The sequence below is a fragment of the Lampetra planeri genome, chromosome 27 (genome assembly GCF_965212315.1).
Source record: "Lampetra planeri chromosome 27, kcLamPlan1.2.h2, whole genome shotgun sequence".
Lineage (NCBI taxonomy): Eukaryota > Metazoa > Chordata > Hyperoartia > Petromyzontiformes > Petromyzontidae > Lampetra > Lampetra planeri.
The window spans coordinates 10564802-10586993 of NC_136133.1; the positions used below are offsets into that span (position 1 = coordinate 10564802).

General features: G+C 52.5%; 1 protein-coding gene across 1 annotated transcript; it reads left to right on the plus strand.

The window, feature by feature from the left end:
- Window positions 1–10461: 10461 nt before the first annotated feature.
- Window positions 10462–21864, plus strand: LOC144727930 (clarin-2-like). Its single transcript, XM_078607059.1, has 3 exons — window positions 10462–10690; window positions 14994–15173; window positions 18780–21864. Exons 1-3 carry the CDS (start codon window positions 10462–10464, stop codon window positions 19085–19087), a joined length of 717 nt encoding a protein of 238 aa, XP_078463185.1. The 3' UTR covers window positions 19088–21864.
- The last annotated feature ends 328 nt before the right edge of the window (window positions 21865–22192 follow it).

A 22192-nucleotide genomic window follows, 5' to 3' on the forward strand; every position in this document is an offset into this window, starting at 1 on the left:
TAAAAACAACAGTAATACAGACTACAGTACAATTACTTACATCTTTTTATACCATTGACCATTTACTTATGACTTGTAGCATTCAATACAAGACAAAGGCATATCATACAAGTTAAGTATGACCTTCACCTTTGATTACAGTGTGCTGATCCTCAAAGGTGCATTAACAATTGTTTGCATTTTTTCTCTTCATTGTTTTTTTCCCTAACATTATGTACATATAAAACTAATCTTAACAAACTGAGTTGGTAAATAGAAAAGTTCAAATGTTTGCATGTAAATCCATGTGTGTGTACGTCGATGTGTGTGTCAATCACTATGTGTGTGCGTGTGTAAGTCGATGTGTGTGTTTGAGTCGATGTGTGTGTTTGAGTCCATATGTGTGTGTGTGTCTTTTTCGCCCGGGCAACGCCGGGTACTTCCCACTAGTATCTTATATAGATTTATATAGCGCCTTATGCGAAGGCGCTTTGCAACAATGATAAAATTGTACGTAAGATGTTAGTGGTTGAGATAAATAGCGGGGTTATTAAAAGTTGTGAAGTTATGGTGACGGGAGAACAGACGGGAGTGGTTAAGGAGGGGTTAGGGTAGTGATGGGTGTAGTGATAGAGGTTGGAGTGGTGATAGGGGTTGGGTTAATGATAGGGGTTGGGGTAGTGAGAGTGGTTGGGGTAGTGATAGGGGTAGGGTAGTGATAGGGGTTTGGGTAGTAATAGGGGTTGGGGAAGTGATAGGGGTTGGGGTAGTAATAGGGGTTGGGGTAGTGGTAGGGGTTGGGGTAGTGATAGGGGTTGGGGTAGTGATAGGGGTAGGGTAGTGATAGGGATTGGGGTAGTGATAGGGGTTGGGGTAGTGATCGGGGTTGGGGTAGTGATAGGGGTAGGGTAGTGATAGGGATTGGGGTAGTGATAGGGGTTGGGGTAGTGATCGGGGTTGTGGTAGTGATAGGGGTAGTGATAGGGGTTGGGGTAGTGGTAGGGGTTGGGTAGTGACAGGGGTTGGGGTAGTGATAGGGGTTGGGGTAGTGATAGGGGTTGGGGTAGTGATAGGGGTTGGGGTAGTGATAGAGATTGGGGTAGTGATAGAGATTGGGGTAGGGACGGGTTGGGGTCGTGATAGGGGTTGGGGTAGTGATAGGGGTGTAATAAAAGACTTTGTCAGGCACTGCTGGTCTCCGTTGCTCTTTTATTTAGTTTCCTTCTCGCACCCCGCTGGTCCTGACAGCGAACCAGCATCTCCTCGCGCGCGCCCTGTGCGCGCTCCTCCGTCAGCTCCTCCGCTCCCCCACTCCGCACACCACTGGCCGACGGTGTGCCGAAGCCCCATCAGCCACGTGGCTGATGGCGCGGTGGCCACCCAACGTGGTCCCGCTTCACTCCAACAACTGACCCCGATCCCTTCCGGGCTCCCACCTATATCCTCTTTACCACGTGACCCTGACTCCTCCCCTTCCGGATCGTCAGATCCGGCCTTCCCATACTGCCCTGATGGCTCTACCTCCATTCACCTCGCTTCCAATTGGACCCGAGGTGAACGGCCCCCACACGCCCCCCATACTGGGCTCCGCCCCCAATACCCCGGGCTGTGTGATTGTGCCAGAGCCCAACAGCGAACCCCGTTTACGCTCGCATTACATGACCCCCCCCCCCCCCCCCCCCGATGTAAAAGACCAGCCGTCCCGGCTGAAACAGGATATTATAATGAGAGCGACGGCAACACATTCAGGAATCACAACCGACACAACGGAGAGCACAAAAACGACGAACACAACGAAAGGGAAGGGATTAGGATCCGGTACGGAACACCGGCCCGCCCTCCGTGCAACAAGCAAGAAAGAATTACGGAATGGAAGGCAATGCACAACAACAGTAACCGACACGCAAGAACGGCAGACGCGCATAAATCAGGAATGCGGTGTCTTAGAGCGTGTCCGTGTTGCTGGTCCATCCGCCTGGCTCAAGTCCAACTTCAGAGAACTGGTAGAGCAGGAGTGCTCCACTTCCCCTTCAAGTCCACATCCGGTTAGCACAACCGGTGACACCCAGTGTGGCACTCCGCACACCGCTGGCCGACAATGTGCCGAAACCCCATCAGCCACGTGGCTGATGGCGCAACGGCCACCCAACGCGGTCCCGCTTCTTCACTCCAACAACTGACCTCGATCCCTTCCGGGCTCCCACCTATATCTTTACCACGTGACCCTGACTCCTCCCCTTCCGGATCGTCAGATCCGGCCTTCCCATACTGCCCTGCTGGCTCCACCTCCATTCACCTCGCTTCCAATTGGACCCGAGGTGAACGGCGGCCCCCCCTCCCACACGCCCCCCCCTCCCACACGCCCCCCATACTGGGCTCCGCCCCCCAATACCCTGGGCCGTGTGATTGGGCCAGAGCCCAGCAGCGAACCCCGTTTACGCTCGCATTACAGGGGTAGTGATAGGGATTGGGGTGGTGATAGGGGTTGGGGTAGTGATAGGGGTTGGGGTAGTGATCGGGGTTGGGTAGTGATAGGGGTTGGGGTAGTGAGAGGGGTTGGGTTAGTGAGGGGTTGGACTCGTCCTGGTCGTAGCTGGGGGCGGGGGAAAGGTGGGCTAGGGAGTAGAGATGGGGGTTGTTTTAAGAGAGGAACAGAAGCTGGTTAGAGTGAAGAAGATGGGCTAATGTGCACTGAACGATCATAGCAAACACACTCCTGTGGAGGGAGCTGGTAGGAACGTTGGGTTGCTCGGTCAATGGCCAGGGTCAACGGTGGCGTGGTGTATTCCGCAAATATGCCCGACTGTGAGGGCGGGCACAAGCCGGCGTGAGTAGGTTCAACGTTGAGTTTTATAAGGGCACCACGGGGTGACCAGCCCCTCCCCACCCAGCCCCACCCCCCACCCAGCCCCACCCTCCCCACCCAGCCCCTCCCCACACTCCCCGCCCAGCCCCTCCACACCCCACCCAGCCCCTCCCTCCCCACCCCTCCCCACCCAGCCCCTCCCTCCCCACCCAGCCCCTCCCTGCACGACGGACACAATAATCCCCTGTGTGCTGGTGTAACCAGGAGGTATAAATTACACTGGTCAACAAAAAAAATTCTAGCCTGGACTTTTCCAGCTTATTTCAGGGTGCTGATTCCAAATCTGATCTCAGATTTGCTCCATCACATCTCATTTTTATGCTATCGGCATACCACATTTTCATTGATTTTACCCGAAATTATCTCTGTCACTTATGATTGCAAGTTAGTCAGTAACTGCAGGATAGTGTGTTTATAATATAATTTTATGTAGATATCCACATTTATTTAATATTTTTCTTCTGCAATTTTGATTGAAAATGCTATATTTGATATCTCAAAAACCTGATGTAATAGACAAAAACTGATGCCAGATTTGTAATCAGCACCCCAAAATTACCTTAAAATCATTGGAATACCTTATGCCAGAAAAAGTGTGTTGACCAGTGTTATCCTTCTGCTGCTGCTTTGACACCGTTTGGCGTCATAGCCTGCCACAGAAACTGGCCGCCTTAAATCATCAGGCGCGTCACGTGACCGAGGGCAGAGGATCAACACGTCGGGAGGAGCGCGTGGTGGGTGGGGGGATACGGGGCGGGGAGAGAGAGGAAGGGCGGGGAGTCGAGGGAGACGGAGCGCGGGGAGAGAGCGCGTTCTGTAGGGAGCGTGCGCTCGCTGTCCAGGTGAGTGCCGCGTGGTGTGTGGGCGAGTGTTGTAGCTGCAGAACGCTGATGAGTGGCAAGAGGAGGGGAGTGAGGAGGTGTTCAAATGTAAGGATGTTGCTGATGAGAGGCGAGTTAGCGGGTGAGTGAACGAGGTGAGGAGGAGGCAGTGAGCGTGCCATGTAAGTGAAGACGTCCGCGCCTCGTCACTAATTCATGGTCTCTGCATTAATGATGCGTGGGCTCGTTACCATGACCGCCCCCCCCCCCGCGCGAGCCCCCCAGCCATGGGCTCCATGGAGATTACAGGGTGCAGGGTGGAGAGTGCAGGGTAGAGAGTCCAGGGTGGAGATTGCTGGGTGTAGGGTGGAAAGTGCAGGGTGGAGAGTGGAGGGTGCAGGTTGGAAGGTGCAGGGCGGAGGGTGGAGAGTGCAGGGTGGAGGGTGCAGAGTGCAGGGTGCAGAGTGCAAGGTGGGGGGTACAGGATGGAGAGTGCAGGGTGGAGGGTGTAGGGTGGGGGTGCAGGGTGGAGAGTGCAGGGTGGAGGGTGCAGGTTGGAGAGTGCTGGGTGGAGGGTCCAGGGTGGAGGGTGCAGGGTGGAGGGTGCAGGGTGGAGGGTGCAGTAAGTGATGGGCGTGCCTGTGGGGAGTGGTGGCGCAGCGGTTGGCGCATTGCGTTACGAACCCCGGTGACCCGAGTTCCTCTTCTGCTCACGGCCAACGTCGATGACGACCGTGTGACACGAGCATCTGGTGCGGTGTGCAAACATCAGCACTCGGGAGACAAAGGCGGCTAGGCGTGGTGCTGACCACACCGCTCCCTCATAGGGGCTCACTAACAGCACGTGGCCCAACAGTCGGGTAAGGGACGTCGAGGGGATCTGTTGTGTGTGGCACTGGAGAAGTCAAGAGCCGGATACAGAGTGGGCCAGAGAGGAGAGGGGGAGGGCGTGAGAGAGGGTAGAGTGTGCACACTTCTTAAATGGGTGTGTGTATGTTTTGAGTGTCCCGGTTTGTGTGGACAGAGAGCGTTCGAGAGAGGAGGTAGAGAGAGACGGGAGAGAGAGCGTTTACACTGTGCCACCTTATGGGGCTAAATCAGATTGTGCGTGCTGTCGTTTCTGATCTGAAAGCACGGCCCCTTGGTTAATCTCCCCGATATGTGACCTCAGTCAAGACGTAAGGCTTTCGACTTAAGTACAAAAATGTCCTGGGTCGCGATTGATCCTCGTCTGTAAGATCTCAAATGAAGCCCAACAAATCTGGAGAGAAAAACAAATTCTCAATATTTATTTCGCGCTGCCTCCGCATGTGTGCATGTTGAACTTCTTTGGGACCGTACGTAGCCAACCGTGATAATCGGAGGTGCGGGGGAAGGACAATAAACTAAACACAAAAAGAAAATACAGTCGATCATGGATTATTTTTTCTTATCCGGGGGGGATTGGGCGCCGAATTTTGAAAAATCCGAATAACCACGAATCATTAAAATTGCTAAATTTTGCACATTCTTGAATAACATTTTTTTGGTATTTTTCGCCGTCTTTTTAGTATTTAAAATGAGTTTACTATATATGAAGTGTTATCTGCATTTACTATACCGTACTTACCACTCCAGACTCTGCATGGGGTGATGTATACACGTGCAGTATTTTCATTGTTTAAGTTGTATGTAGTGTATAATGTACTGTATATATGTTTAACACTAAAATCAAACATAGCTACTTTTTTGGCACGCGACACGGTGCTAATCGCCGGACTGGGTCACAGCCTTTAGAGCGGTTTCGCCGGATCGACCCAGGACCACCGGATAATGTTGTAAGCTGGATAATGTTGTAAGCTGGATAATGTTGTAAGCTGGATAATGGAGTGGCCGATAATCGATGATCAATTGTACATACCGTTTAGAAATCCGCGTACATCATCTTCAGCATCTGACCCAGACCACTCATCATCTGAGTTCTTTGCTCATCTCTCTGACCCAGTGTCCATGCTGGACGTCTGTGAAAAACACCTTCAAGATTCTGATTCTGTTTGAGGAGTGGCGGCTTTATTTCTCAGCCACTTACTCTCCCTGCAAAGAGCTGCCCCTTGGCACTTCACCTGTTTGACGCTGCAGGATCTCGCCAAAATCGTAAACCGCATTTATTTCAAATGTAATATCACCTCCACTCAAGGGGTTATCAACAGATTGTAAACTAAAATTAAATTCAAAGACAATGAACGAATGTGTTAAGTAAAAGCCATGAGAAAATAGTGAGTCTTGCACTGCCACCTAAACACAATGAGGCTCGTAGCGTGCCGCGTCACCGCTGCCAAGGCATTCCAGATCCTTGCAGCGACACTCGAGGAGGCCCGACCCCCCATCGTCGAGCCAAGAGCCGAGGCTGCGAGAGTCGGTCCTGCTTTGAAGAGCGTTGCGGGTAAACCCCAGGTGTATGACAGATCAGTCGGGCCCACAGGTACATTGGTCCAAGACCATGCAGAGCTTTATAGACCAGAATGGCTCACTTATACTGGATGCGATAGCTTATTGGAAGCCAGTGCAGAGAGTGGGAGTAATTTGCTCGAAGCGGGCTACACGTCTCAGAATTCCGCATAATGCACGAGCTGAAGCCGCTTCAACAATCTTCTTGGTTCTTTCGGTAAAGTCACGTAGAAGGGAAGTAATAAAATAATAAAAATAAAACATAATAAAACAATTCTCACGACGTTTCGGCCACAACGCAAGCAGCCGTCCTCAGCTGAAGACCAGGTCTGTCGGGGAGACGGCGTCTGAATAAAACAGCACCATGCTTGGAGCGTATATTTAATCTGGGTTGGAAGGGGGGGAAAGGGCGCCTTGACAAAATAATTTGCATATCAAGAGTAATTTAGCATATTTATGGGAAATGCAGGTATGTGATTAGTACTACTTATGCCCGTGCATTATGCAGGATTAGCAGCATCAAAGGGAGGGGATATGGGAAATGCAGGTATGTGATTAGTACTACTTATGCCCGTGCATTATGCAGGATTATTAGCATCAAAAGGAGGGGATAGGGGTAGCATTAATAAAGGGAAGGAGTGTTAATAGTATGTAGCTGCAGTAACTAAAACCACCACGTAAACAACTAAAGTATAAACTACATAGTATCATCAGTATACTAAATATACTCTACAATAAGCTGAGTTACTAACAGTAAGTAATACATTACAATTCTACGTCGTAAAAAATATAATATGCTTCCATCTAAACTTTATTCTCTTACATCACACGAGTCTACACCGTACTATATACTGCCATAGACAAACCCAACATTAAATTATATACTGTATTGCTATAAACCACACAAACTCCACTCAACATCCTGGCACCAGACAAACTCCACTGTACATCCTGCCACCAGACAAACTCCACACTAGATTTGAAGTTTTCGTGACTGCAAGGATTAATACTCTTAGTTCTTTCACTTGATGCAGCAAATCTGGCTGTGACGGTCCCACCTGATGACGGAGACTTGCGTTGCCTCCGAAACGTCGTGATTTTAATTGTTTTATTTGTATTAATTTTAATTTCATTTTTTTGTTTATTTTTTTACCTACGTGGCTTTATAAAATCCGCCTCAACAAAACACGTGGAAGCCCTGCATGCAGGGCGTTACGGTAATCAAGACGGGTCTGTACGAATGCATGAGTTCATGACTCAAGATCATGAGCTGACAGGAAAGGGCGCAAACCACGGAGTTGGCAGAGATGAAAGAAACCAGACTTGACCGCAGCCACCACCTGCGCACGCATGTGTAGGCTGCGGTCAAATAGAACCCCGAGGTTGCGTACTTTTGGCAAATCACAACGTTGAACCCCGTTAATAAGCGGAAGTTTGATCTCGCACTGGCCCAGCCTGAATCGAGCATCAGAGGCAATGATCATTACCTCGGTCTTGTAGGATTTAACTTTAACCACTTCTGTTCCAGCCATGTTGCTACCTCGGACAGACATTCAGAAAATGCAGACACGCGACCCAGGTTTGTCAGTAAGCGTGTCATCGGCATACTGGTGGTAACATAAGCCATGCCTCTGGATAATATCCCCCAGCGGCTGAATGTAGAGGCTGAAAAGCAGTGGTGACAGAACAGACCCCTGCAGGACCCCAAACAGGACGGGCCCTTCAGGTGACACATGAGGGCCCATGGACACTCTGGGAATCTACCTGACAAGAAAGTGGCAATCCACTTTAAGGCGGTTTCACCAATTCCTGCCATGGTTCTCATGCACTGTAGCAGAATTGTATGGTCAACCGTGTCGAAAGTCGCAGAGAGATCAACCAAGAAAAGGGCGGATATATGTCTCCTATCCATGGACTGAATGTTATCAGTCACACAAATGACTAGCTCGAAAGCAGGACTAGGTAATATAAAAAATAAACTACCACACTCAAGAAATGTTCCAACTGGGTTGCGACCACCTTCAACAGCATCCCAATAAATGGGAGGTTCGAGTTTTAGCGATAGCTTGCTAATACATCAACATCCAATCCTGGCTTGCTCAGAAGTGGTCGCACCAGGACACAGGGACCTTGCCCTTCGAAAGGGAGGAATTGATCTGAGCAGTGGGGCTAATGTCTTCAATGACTCCTTTAGGAGCCACGACAGGTGGTCCAATTCAACTCCGAAGCAAGTTGCAAGAGGGCTGAGGAAGAAATTGGGGCAAACCTACCCAGAACTGGAGGAGTTTTTGCTATGAGGCAGATTGTATTGTGGATGAGATTAATCTTATCAGTAAAAAAAAGTATGGAAATCTCTGCATCGCTCAACAGATGGAATCATCCTGATGGTTGTACAGTCAGGATGTAACAAACTGTCGATCATCCTGAAGAGCACAGCGGGTGGTTCCTTCCCGAATAAAATTTACTGGCAATAAAAATATTGTTTTCCCAGAAAGACCGCCTTAAAATAACCCTGTTGACATGCCACCAGAGATTTCTGGTCAACATTGCAATGAGATCTACGCCAACAATGCTCCCTCTCCGTCTTGAAACGCCATGTTTAAGTTTTGTTCGGTAGAACATTGATCCTGACCCTGGGCCACAGGCAAACATCTTATCCGGGCTCTTCTGCAAGAATTTCTGTGTTCCACGGTGTCCACGCCAGGCCACCACAGATAACACCTCTGCTGTTTTTGGCTTGGTCTGGGGAGTTTAAGCGTTGAGTTTGATTTGATCTGTTACACAGATGGTCCCGTTTAGTCGCCGGTCGCCTGGCTATATTACACGGGGAGACCCATGATGCATAAGCACAGCAGTGGCAACAAAAAACAAAGACAAAAACAACAATATTGCAGAGAGGGGTGTGGTGAGAGGGGTGCGGGTGTGGTGAGAGGGGTGTGTGTGGTGAGAGCGGTGATAGGGGTGAGTGTGGTGAGATGGGTGAGTGTAGTGACAGAGGTGAGTGTGGGGAGCGGTAGTGTAGTGGTTAGGGCGCCACGCTACGAACCCGGCGACCCAAGTTCGATTCCCGCCTCACAGCCAACGCCAGTGACAATTATCTGAACCGGTCCTGGGCCTCCCCTAGTTCGACTCAAATGAGTACTTGGTGCGGTGGGTAAAAACATTGCCACTGGGGAGACAAAGGCGGCCGGGCGTGGTGTTGGCCACCCACCCCTGGTGTAACGTTCCGGCCTTCATAAGTGCTAACAGCACTTGCCCCAACAATCTGTGAAGGCTATGCGAAGGATCTTTATCTTTGCGTGTGGCAAGGTTCCTTAAGAAATATTGCACAACAAAGGAATTAGTTAGCGGTCGTAAACGAAACGCACGCGAATCGACAAAAACAACCACAGTGAAAACATCGCGTGAGAAGGGCAAGGAGGCACCAGACAATTAGGTGCATGTGCAAGTTAACTCCATGGCCAGCCCCCTCGCCCACTGTTCATTCACTCTCCTGCCCTTCATTCGCCCTCCGCTCTGCACCAAAACAGCGTTGGCTTCGCTTCGGCTTCGCCTCTCCTTTGACTCCAGTGTAGGGAGCATGGGGCCGGTGGAGAGTGTGGGAGAGAGAGGTGGGAGAGAGAGGTGGGAGAGAGAGTGTGTACACTTGTTGAGTGCGTGTGCGTCGCTTCTGAGTGTTACCCTGTGTATGAGAATTTGAGAGAGGGGAGAGAGTGAGGGGGGGGAGAGGTAGGAGAGTGTGTGGAGGGGAGTAGATTTAGATGAGAGGGGAGAGGTAGGAGAGTGTGTGGAGGGGAGTAGATTTAGATGAGAGGGGAGAGGTAGGAGAGTGTGTGGAGGGGAGTGAAGTGAGATGAGAGGGGAGAGGTAGGAGAGTGTGTGGAGGGGAGTAGAGTGATATGGTAGGGGAGAGGTAGGAGAGTGTGTGGAGGGGAGTAGAAGGAGAGGGGGGGAGAGGTAGGAGAGTGCGTGGAGGGGAGTAGAGTGAGATGAGAATTGGTTATGTCACAGTGTAGGGGGTGTGTGTGTGAGAGCGAGCGGGTGTGTCAGGGTGAGGGAGGGGTTTGTTTAATCCGGCCTGGTTCAGCACCTGTGTCCCTAACCACGTTGCGTGTCCACACTGTGCACAGATCAATGCACACGCAGTGACAGCACACACGCACGCATAGACACACACGTACGCACAGACACGCAGACACACACGTACGCACAGACACTCACCCCACTCACTCCAATCTCACTAAAAACTCACCCCCCTCACCCCCCTCCCCCCCCCGTGTCATGTCGGCCGTGCCCCCCCCTCTCTCCACGCTGCCCCCCCGGGCCCCCCTCTCGTCTCGCCGCCGCCGCTACCGCCGCTGCGCGCTCATGGCGCTGAGCGCGGCGCTGGCGCTGAGCGCGGCGCTGGCGCTGGGGGCCGCGCTGGGCGCCCCGCGCTGGCTGGGCGCGCGCACCCTGTGCGAGGCCGGGGCCCGGATCGTCAACGCCTCGGGGGGGCCCGACCTCGACAAGTTCCGCGGCGCCCTCGGCATGGGGCTCTTCACCGGGACCAACGTGCGGCAGTGCGGCCTTGGCCCGCGGCCCGCCGCTATCACCGGTGAGGGGGGGCTGGTGGGTGGTGGGGGGGGCTGGTGGGTGGTGGGGGGGGCTGGTGGGTGGTGGGGGGGGCTGGTGGGTGGTGGGGGAGGTCTGGGGGGGGGCTGGTGGGGGGGGGAGGTCTGGGGGGGGGCTGGTGGGGGGGGGAGGTCTGGGGGGGGGGCTGGTGGGGGGGGGAGGTCTGGGGGGGGGCTGGGGGGGGCTGGTGGGGGGGGGTCTGGGGGGGGGCTGTGGGGGGGGCTGGCTGGGGGGGGGGCTGGGGGGGGCTGGTGGGGGGGGGCTGGGGGGGGCTGGTGGGGGGGGGCTGGGGGGGGCTGGTGGGGGGGGGTCTGGGGGGGTGCCCTGGTGCGGGGTGTCTGGGTGGTGGTGGGGGGGGGAGGTCTGGGAGGTCTGGGGAGGGGCTGGGGAGGGGCTGGGGGGGGGCTGGTGGGGGGCGGAGGTCTGGGGGGGGGGTCTGGGGGGGTGCCCTGGTGCGGGGTGTCTGGGTGGTGGGGGAGGTCTGGGGGGGGGGGCCAACCGGCGGGGGTGTGGAGAGGAGGAGGTGGAGGGGTGGACCACGGCAGAGTGGAATTTGGGGGGGTCGGGGATGAATGAGGCGAAGTGACAAGCTGTTTAAATAGCCACCCGCCCCCCTCGCGACACGAGTAATAAATAAGCAGACATTGAATGTGTTTGGGAATATCACTAAACAACAACGTGTAGTGACTTTGGGGGAGGTGGGGGGGCACGCGTGGCGTGTGTGGTGAGGGTCCTTGCCGGAGGGTCACGCCAATGTGACGCGGTTGCTTTTTCGCTGGTTTATATTTTCTCGTCTTTTACTGCCATTCCTATCGTCTCCATTGTCGTGCCGCGCACAGGTTAAATCTCGTGATTGATTTTTGTCACGTCGCTGACTCGGGTCAAGTCACGCTTACAAGCGATCTTCATCCCGGTTTATAAATTTAACTATTTTTTGTATTTTACCAGGTAGAGCCCACTAAGCTATATATCTTTTTTTTCAGAAGCGACCTGACCATAAACGATAGCTCAATGAAGTGGCTTATCACGTGGACACTTCTAACAGCCAAACACTAAACGCATGTTTCTAAATGTGGAGGGAAAAACTAGAGGACCCGGAGAAAAATCCACATGACCACGAAGAGAGAGAGAGAGACGCGCAAACTCCAAATATACAGGAGGCGTCAGGGTCGGGACTTCTGTACACCAGGCGAGGTAGTTAACATCTCTTAGCTATCATGTTCTCCTGAGTGCTCACCTGGTTCAACACAAATCGACTTCGCCACGAGTTATCTGTGACATCCTGGTGAATTGCCACGGGTTCCCCCGTGCATCCCTCCGCTACCCCCTCCTCAGCACCACGCTTCCTCCCCCATCTCTGCGACTACGACTCCTCCCGACCTGCATCTGCACCCCCCCCCCCCCCCCATATTCAATTACAGACCTCACATAAATCCAGGCCACAGAACTGTCCGCGTAAAATGCGCAGCAATCAATTCACGGCGCTGCAAATAGTTCCTGGGGCGTTGCACTGCTCGCGATGAGTGACGACCGGCGAGGCCCTCTGATTGACCGCACTGCACCGTCCGGCACAGCGACGCCGCGGATCGACCAGAACATGACACGAGACCGCCAGTGCCGTCTGCACCGTGCTCTTTGTGATGATACATTTGTTATATTTCCTGACCGTGCTAATCCACCGTTGGCTATGCACGGTGCTGCGAAAGAAGTTCAACAAACATACATGCCGCGTGTCGAAGTGCTGAGACGTATTTGAACGTAGTGGTGGTACACCGGTGGTGCGCGGCGTATAAACTCAATAAATCGATATCATTCTTTATTTCCCCGCGATTAGCAACCTCGGTCACAAAATCTTGCGTGGTGGTGCGTCACAATCAGTTCTCGTGATGCCGAAGCGGTCGGAAGACGACCGTATATGTTAGGAGCTGAAACACGAAGCTTCGTAGTCTGTTGCCGTACAACAGCACCCAGCCTGATGACGATCGGCTGGCTCCGTGTTCCAAAGGCAGATTTGACTCTTCGTGCTCTCGACTTGGTCAGACGGTTCCTCGATTCATTTCCGCTCCCCACCCACCCAGACACGCACACCATCACCCACGCACACTCACGCGCTCACACACTCATGGAATATGAATAGTACCCATTCAGGAAAGTGCCGGTAGTATGCACCGTTGGAGTTGTGAGAAGTGGCTGTAGTTTGGCGTCGTCACGTACATATCCGCCACTCTCTTCTTGTGTTATTGTGTGTGTGTTGGGGAGCGCTTCGAACCCGGCGTCCCGAGTTAGATTCTTGCTCACGATCAACACCAGTGACGATTATCTGAATCGGTCCTGGGTCACCCCTAGGTCGACTCAGCCTGAAATGAGCACCTGGTGCGATATGTAAACATCGTCATTGGGAAGACAAAGGCGACTGGGCGTGATGCTGGCCACCCACCCCCTCGTGTGATGTGCCAGCCTTTATAGATGCTACTCACTAACAAAATGTATACTAAGGCTACACGGTGGATCTTTGTCTCGGTGTGTGTGTACAGTGTTAATGATATTCTGCCAGGGGGATCCCCTCCATGCACTCTCCTACCTCTCCCAAATCATCTCACTCACCTCCCCTCCACGCTCTCCTCGCTCCCCACCTCTCATCTCACTCGATTTCTGTAATGGGCCGGTGTGGCTCAGCATTACAACCTGCACTGGGTAGGTTGCGAGTTCAAATCCTGGTTCGGGGTTGACTCGGCCCCATCATCTCTCCCTCCGTGGTCGATAAAGCGGGTACCACTTTACGTGGGTGGAAGTGAACATTGGTTGTCCTATGGACAGACTCGCCTCTGCCGTCGAAAAGTAGAATTTCCACCACTGACCAAGAGCCGTAAACGGAAGATAAGTGCCAATGCCTCAATGCACCAAATCGCTTTGGCCTTTGTTCAGACTCCTGGGGGAATCTTTATGTTAAAGTGGGCAAACCACAGGTGAGTGCTTGGAGGAAGCAGCCAGACCTATCGCTACCAACGATTGTCTGAGCTCTGTGGCCCGAGACTGGGAGGTTTGCGTGGAGAGGGAACCGGAGCACACGTGCGAGGGAGGCAACACTGTATCCCACACAGATGGAACAGATGGAGATTAGAACGGGATTTACCCCATCTGGCAATAATACAGGTGTTAAGATGTCCAAACACCAAATAGACACCTCTTGCAAGGCATTTTGATACCACCCAAAAAATAGTCCATTAGATATAACTGGTCAACCCGAGCTATCAATGCTTTCGTATTTGCATTGCCTTTGTGCTGTTTGTATCTTGGCATTCTCTAGTATAACGCTGGTGAGACAAGGCCATAGAAGAGGCTGTCTCTGGTGTAGATCGATCAGTTTCAAAGACAATGCAGAACATTATCAGAGCACATTTGTTTGGATATTCTACCACAAGCATTGGTGGTTAATGTAGTCGTGATGCCTTGCAATAGATTTGGTGTTCGAACATCTTAAAACCTATCTTTTGCCGAAATGGATAAAGCCTATTCTTTTTCATAATTTTGATGGTCCCAAAGAGATGGAGATCAGACCGCGCTTGGCTGCACCCTCTTTTCCTGGCGAGACAGGGAAATGCTTTTCCTCGACGCCCACACGAAGGGAGTTCTCCAAGGAGGGAGTTTCCCTCCTTGCACCCTTCCACTGGAATAAACTCTTCCTGTACATGACAAGTCCCCCTCCGTAACCTCCTTCCGTTTCTCTCTCAAAGCCTCACCACCTCTTCTCCATTGCCCATTACCCTTCTTCTTCCCTCTCCTCGCCCCTCCACTCTGTCCATTCCCTTCCCCAAACCCCTTTCGTGAACCCCCACGTGTCCTCTGTTACGGTTACTCATTCCCCCACTCATTCCTCAGCGCCTTGAGCTAAGGCGCTCTACATAAGGATCAAATAAGATTAGATGTGTGATCCACCAACCCTTGCTGCTGCCTCCACAGGGTTGGATTACTCCAGGCAGCCCCATGTGTGCGTGTGTGTCTGCAGTATGGGGAGTGGTGGTATAGAGGGTGACCTGGGTTCGATTCTTGCTCACGGCCAACAACAGTGACGATTATCTGAACTGGTCCTGGGCCTCCCCCTCAGTCGACTCAGCCTCAAATGAGTACCTAGTCTGAGTGTAAACATTGCAGCTGGGGAGACAAAGGCGGCCGGGCGTGGTGCTGGCCACCCACCTCCGAGTGCGCCATAATAGGTACTCGCTAACAGCACATGCCCCAGCAGTCTGTTAAAGCTATATGGGGGATTTTTGTCTTTTGTGGCGCAGTATTCCCCGAGCTGATGCGGCACCGCGAGGGCGCACTGCTGGCGTGCGTGTGCGCATGCCTGGGCACCGCGTGCGTGTGCGCGCTGGGCTGCGCGGCGCTTGCACTCTACAACGCTATGACGAGGCCCTACCGCATCCTCTTGGGCACCCTGGGCATCCACTTGACCGCCGCCGCCACAGGTACACACACACACACGGGTGCCAATACCAATACTCGTCATTAGCCACTAAGTGGTGGTGACGTCACCACGGCGCTTGTACCAAGCTAAGTGCATGTTAAGGCCACGTGAAGTGTCGAACGCCCGCTGACAGGATGTCACGGAACAGACCCAGGTGCCATGGGTCGACTGACTGAGACGACTGGCTGATGCACCATCTGTGCTCCCTACTCTGCCAACTTGCTGTGTTTTAACCACCTGGCACTTTGCTCATTGTTGTGAGCGTTGCTTCTCTGCCCTCTGTTGTTGCTGGAGGACAACTGCTTCCAACTGTCCAGTAGCGTCCTTCATGAGCCTCCTCCACAGACACCACTGGTACCAGTTATCGGCAAGTTCACTCAGCTCTACTTCCTCTTGTACCACATCACTCCATCTCTTTTCTAGCCCGTGCTGCACCCATTTAGCCCTCTGTCCGGCCGAACAAAAGCTGTTTAGGCATGCGGTGGTGGGCCATGCGGGCTACATGTCCCAGCCAATGCAGCCTTGCCTGTCAGAGGAGATCACTGTTGGCACTTTGTCCAGATCTTTCAAGGATTAGTGAGCTCCTCGCACAATCCAGCTTGGTTAAACCCAGGATGGATCGTAGGTAGGCCAGCCTATGCCTTTCTAGCCGGCGAAGATGTTCTATCAGGGGGGTCCATGTTTTGCAAGCATAGAAAAGGGAGGGCATGACCGTGGCCAAGGAGACCTGAAGCTTTGTGTGTAGTAGCAAACCAGGTAGCTTCCACACAGCGATACGCAGCCGATGAAAAGATAATGCTGCTAACTGCTTTGGAGTGAGACCTCCAAATAAGTCCTGAGCACATTGCCCAGGTATGGAAAACTCTCCATTCTCTCTACAACTGCTCTATCGCCAATTGGGAGTTGTGGGGGTGGAGTGTTTGATGGCACAAAATACCCAGGCAGGTGCTTAGTTTTGGTGGGGCTGAAACTACATTGGGGCTCCCTAAGCTTCTCCTCAGCATGCCTGGCCAGGCTATACTCTTTAGTTCTTTAGGTAAAGTCGATACCAAAGAGTATGGATTCCAGCAGTCACGAAAACTTCAAATCAAGATTGGTCAGGCTATGTTGAATAATCCTTGGCAGGACCTTTCGTGTCAAATTGAGGAGGGAGATGCCTCTGTAGTTTTTACAGTCTGTGTGGTCCTCCTTTTTGACGATGGGGACCACGAGGGCATCCTTTCAATCCTGCAGAACCCATTCAATGGTTCCAGACTGTTATAATTATTTCATATAGGGCAGTCTATGCACAAACGCCACCCTCCCTCAGCATTTTGCTTGGTAGATCATCTCTGCCCGGCACTTTTCCTGGGCTCAGACTTTGGATCGCCTTCTGTACTTCTTCATCAGATGGCACTTCAGCCAGCCATTGACAGGGGGTGACTACTTATTTCAATATGTCAGGTTCGGCAGCCTTAGCAGGGTCATCCCCACTTTGCCCCATGACGTTTTCCAGGCTGAGGAATTTTCCCTCCCTCAAGACCACACAGAAATGCTCAGAAAAACTGCAATCCTGTTCCTGGGGGTCGGATATTTGATCACTTTTCTTTCCCATAATGATGGTAATAGGTGTGGTGCTGAAAGTTACTTTTTTGATGGAGTTAAAGAGTGATTTGTGATCGTTTGCTACTGAGGCAGACTCCATTTCCTCAGCAACTCGCGGCCACCACCCATCCTTGCAGCGCCGCACAGCTCTCCGAACCTCTGAGTGAAGGCTGCAGTAAGCATCCTCATTCTTTGATGTGGATGGTGAGAGTGGGCCTGTCACTTTTTCTCAGCCAGCCAGAACACCTCCTCTGTCAGCCAGCGTCTCTGGGGAGGTTTGGACTGTGTACCCAAAGCAGTCATTGCAGCTGCATGAGCCACAGTTCTAAACCTCGCCCATTTCCCCTCGACATCAGGAGTGGGGGACGATTCCAACCCGATGATGAAATTCTCACTTGCAAATTTCATCAACTAGCTGAGACCAGGCCACTGTGGGTTTGAATGGGGTTCTGGATGTCCATCCCCCACCGGAGTGGAAGAATGGCAGTTGCATCTTACAGAGGGCAAGCCGATGGTCAGTGGGCAGATCAGCTCCACGGTAGGTCCTGGTGTCAAGGACATGGGCCCGCATCTGCTATTCCGTCACTATATAGTCCAGCAGATGTTCTTGCTTGGACCTAGAATGCATCCATGATGTTGTGTGGATGCGCTAATGCCGGAACAGCATGTTGATAATTACAAGCCCATGGGCTGCACAAAAGCCTAGCAGCCTCCGACCGTTGTTATTGAGCTGATCTGGCCCATGCTTTCCAATCACTCCAGACCAGGTGCCAGCATCATGACCTACTTGGGCATTAAAGTCACCCAACAGGATGACTCTCTCCCGAGTGGCCACTTTAGCCAGCACCTGTGACAGGAGTCATAGAAGGCATGTGACTCATCGGCCTTGCCAGCATCTCTCTCCTGATGTTCATTTTCAGTGGGGACATAAGTAACCACGACGACTACTCCTCGCCTCTGGTTGATAGGAAGGCGAGCCCAAAGTAGCCTGGGGCTTACAGCTTCCCACACCTCATCGCCACGCTCCCACACCCCTTTCATTCTTTTGTTGAGAAGAAGAGTCACTCCCTGTTGTTTGGCAGTCTCCTGCTCCGAGTAGAGGTCTGTCTCCCCCTCATGGTGGCATGAGCCAGAGTCAGTCCACCGGACCTCCTAAATACTGCGGAGATCCAGGCAGTACCGGTCCAGCTCCCGGCAGAGAAATGGCTGCCTCTCGTCCGCAGTGAGCTTTTGAACATTCCACGTGGCCACCCACCAAATGGGGTTCGGCCAGGAGACATCATAGACGCCTGTTCCCCCGGCACAAGTTTCGTTATATATTTTTCACGTGGTTTAGTGGTAATTAATTGAAGGTGGAGGGGTTACCAGCCCCTCGCACCCGTCTAGAGCCCCCGTTTGGCTGCTGTGGTGACTACAAGCGCTATGAAGGGGTATAGCCGATTTTGGAATTGGCCTTCTCTCCATGGCATTGCTCACATCCACCGAAGTGTTGCCGTCCGGCACCAGCGAGGAGGTAAAGGTTTGTTTTTGCTGGATACGTGGGTATACACACACACGGGTACACACGCGAGTACACAAACACATTCGGGTACACACACACACGGGTACACAAGAACACACACCGGTACACACACACACACGGGTACACACGCGGATACACACACATGGGTACACACACATTTATACGCACACATGCAGGTACGCCCAAACGAGACATTTATAAAAAGCATACGGATATAATGTAATGTATATTTATAGGCACCTTCACTCAAAGCGCTTGACATAGCTTACAAAACGATCACAGCATGGGATGATGCAGTTGACAGGGGGTGTGCAAGGGTTGAGGAAAGAGTGCTTCGGGATCACGGAAGGGTCGGGGAGAGATGGAGTGGAGGGGCGAGGAGAGGGAAGAGAATAGGTGGTGAGGCTCTAGGAGAGGAACGGAAGGAGGTTAAGGAGGTTCATGTACAGGGGAAGTTGATTTCAGTGCCGGATCTAACCCGCGACTCTCTGCTTCTGGCAGCACTGCTGGCTTGGGTGGCCGTGGCCATGTTCTGTGGCCTGGCCTTCGCCTCGGACCTCGTGGAGCAGGCGGCCAACGCGGGCGAGCCGGGCGTGCTGCGCGTGCTCACCGAGCACGTGTGGCTCAGCGACGGCGCGTGGCTGGCGCTGGCGGCGCCCTGCGGGGTGGCACTCGGCTCCCTCTCCGCGCATGCTGCTCGCTCTCCCTCGACCCCGTGCTGCTACTGTTGCTGTTCCGGGCAGCGCGGGGCCCGCGGGGGCTCAGGGGAGAAGCCGGTGACGCAACTCGGGGACGAGCTCATGTACTGACGACGAGAGCGTGCGTGCGCACCCGACTGGGAGGGACCATGAAATGCTCTTTTGGTTGACTCGATTATCGCACGGGACATGGCAGAATTGTGTCCTTGTGTGAGATTCTGTGTGGCCGAGGTCGATGAAGCCGTTTTTTTTTCTCAGTTAAAGACGGACTCGAAAGTAAATCTCCAGCGGTTGGATGCTGACTTCGTCTGTGATGCCGGATGGTGGAAGCAGCGCGAGTCGGAACACTGCGACAGTGTTCCCCGTTGTCTCTCCGAGCCACATCGAGACTCCCCCAATCATCACCCCGAGTCATGCTGAGCCTCGCAAAGTCTCCCCGAGTCTCCTTGAGACTCCCTGAGTCTCCCCGAGTCTCCTTGAGACTCACAGAGTCTCCCCGAGTCTCCAGCTGACCTCCCCATTGCGGCCAAAAGAGGAGAATCGATCGCCGTGTCTCCTGCGAGTGGACTCGGCCAAGTCTAACGCTGGACCAGCGGAGGATGGTTGCCATGGTCAGCGCGTGAGGTCAAAGGTGACGTCATATCACAGTGTGAGGTTAATGCGTGTGTGGTATGTCTGTATGTCTATGTGTTTATATCTACGTGTGTATGTGTGTCTAAGGTAAAACGTGTGTGTATGTCCGTGTGTTTGTATGTGGGAGCGGTTAACATGTTGTGCTATGAACTTAGCGACCTGAGTTCAATTCCCGCTCACGGTCAACACCAGTAACAATTATCTGCACCAGTCCTGGGCCTCCCATCGGTCGACTAAACCTCAAATGAGTACCTGGTGTGAAGTATAAACATCACCGCTTGGGAGACAAAATTGGCCGGGAGTGGTGCTGGCAATCCACCCCCTTTGTGTGCCATGCCAGCCTTCATAAACGTTTGCGAACAGCACTGTAAAAGTATGTTAAGGCTATACGGGCGATCTTTGTCTTGTGTATGTCTATATGTGTATCTCTGTTTGAGGCAGTAGTTCGAGAGCAATATAACACTGACACTTTTTATTTCATCAGGTAACGCCCACTGAGCAATATAGCTCTTTTTCAGAAGCGACATGGCTATCACAAATGATAGCTCAACGAAGTGGCTTATCATGTGGAAATTAATAGCAGCCAAATACTCTAAACGCACGTTGATTCTAAATGTGGAGGGAAAAACCAGAGGACTCGGAGAAAAATACACACGACCACGGGGAGAACATGCAAACTCCAAATATACAGTCGTCATGATCGGGATCGAACCCACGACCTCCTGTAGGCCAAGGGAGGTAGTTAACGTCTCACCACCGTGGAGGCCCCATAGGCTCCCTGGAAAAGCGTCGCCGTCACGTGGCCTTCTCGTGTCCCTGCTTCGTCAAGTTGTTCAGCCATCTTGCCGAAGCTGCGTGGTACGAAAAGGGACGAGAACCGAATGCAACTCAAAGTCAATCATCCCGCCAGCCTCGTCTCTCTGAAGAGCGTGCGCCGGCCACGGCAACGTATCATCACAAGATCGCCTTTGTACACCCTGCAGAAAGGCATGGACTATCGACCTAAAATAAACCGTGCGACGGTTTCAACCTAGAAACAGCAAAGCATCGTAACGCACAACTGAAAGCCGTCGCCGGCCTTTTGGACCAAGCTCAGAGCCCGGATGAAGAGAGTCGGGGGCGTCGTTTGTTCTAAGGTCTGGCAGAGTATGGAAGCAATGCGGCGTGGAGCTCTCGGAACCCACCCTTATCGGAACCGCTTCCAAATCCTCGACAAATTCCACCTGTGCTCAGAAAACAACCCACCCGCATCTGAAAAGGAATGGCAAAAGTGATGTCTGCAATGGTGAAGCTCTTCAACGCAGCCGCTCCTTGGAAATCGAAGCCCCTTGCTTGTTTCCGATTAACTTGCGATGTGGGTTCAAGTGAAATGGCCGCAATTCTGAGAGCTTCAAGGAGCCGCTAAAAAAGTGGCCACAAAAAGAGCTTCAAAGCCAGGCCAAAGTGCAACTTGAAAGCCGTGCGACGTGGGACCATGTTGGTGCTCAGCTGTTAGACGTAGCGAGGCTCAGGTGATTAAGACAAGACGACAACTTCGCAAGCAACAGGTGCAGTCGATGTGGGAAGGAGAGAGAGGGCGAGAGAGCTCCCATTCACCCATCGTTCTCCACAGCCACAGTCGCACACGCGGGACACCAGAACCGTCAGTGGCATCATCTTCGGACATGCAGAAGACAATGTGTGTGTCTGTGTGTGGGTGGCGTCTAGGGGAGTGGTAGTTTAGCGGTTAGCGCGCTGCGCTACGAACCCGGCGACCCCAGGTCGATTCCCGCTCATGGCCAAGACCAGTGACGATCTGAACCGGTCGTGGGCCTCCCCTAGGTCGACTCAGCCTCAAATGAGTTCCTGGTGTGTTGTGTAAACATCGCCACTGGGGTGCGTGCCGGCCTTCATCGGTGCTCGCTAACAGCACTTGCCCCAAGTCTGTTACAGGCTATACGGGGGATCTTAATCTTTATTTTGTCTAGGTTTATGTATGTGCATCAGTGTATCTTCGTCTCGGTGTCTTGGTGTGCGTGTCTGTTTATTGTGTGTATTCGCTGTGTGTCTGTATCTTTCATTGTGGGTCTCTGTTTCTCCGTGTCGTCTCTTTGTCTATGCATTTCTCTGTTTCTGTGTCTTTATCTGTCTCGCTGTCTCTAGATGTGCCCTGTAAGAATAATAATAATCATGCTTATTTTTAAAGTGCATTTCATCTAGAAATATCTCAAAAGCGCTGTATGTAAAAAATACTGTAAAATAAAATAACAACACTTAAAAAATGTACCTGTTGTTGCTGGCTGTCGCGTCGGACCGACGGTGGCTATTGAGTGAAAGTTGTTGTCGACTCCGTGCGTGCGTCTTCACGGTGGCTCAGGAGACTGATACGCGCAGCAGATCACGCACTTAAACTCTGAAGGTTCAGCCCCTGCTCGCCGCACGGAGGGTATCGCGCGTCGACTTTATTGGTTCCATCGAGGGGGTCGATTTTAGGATGCTCATCGATACTGGTGCGTCGGTGACCATCATTTCAAAGCTAATTTATAATATTTTGCCCGCTAAATGCCATATCCAATGCCCTGTTGAAGTGCCGTGCTTTGCCGA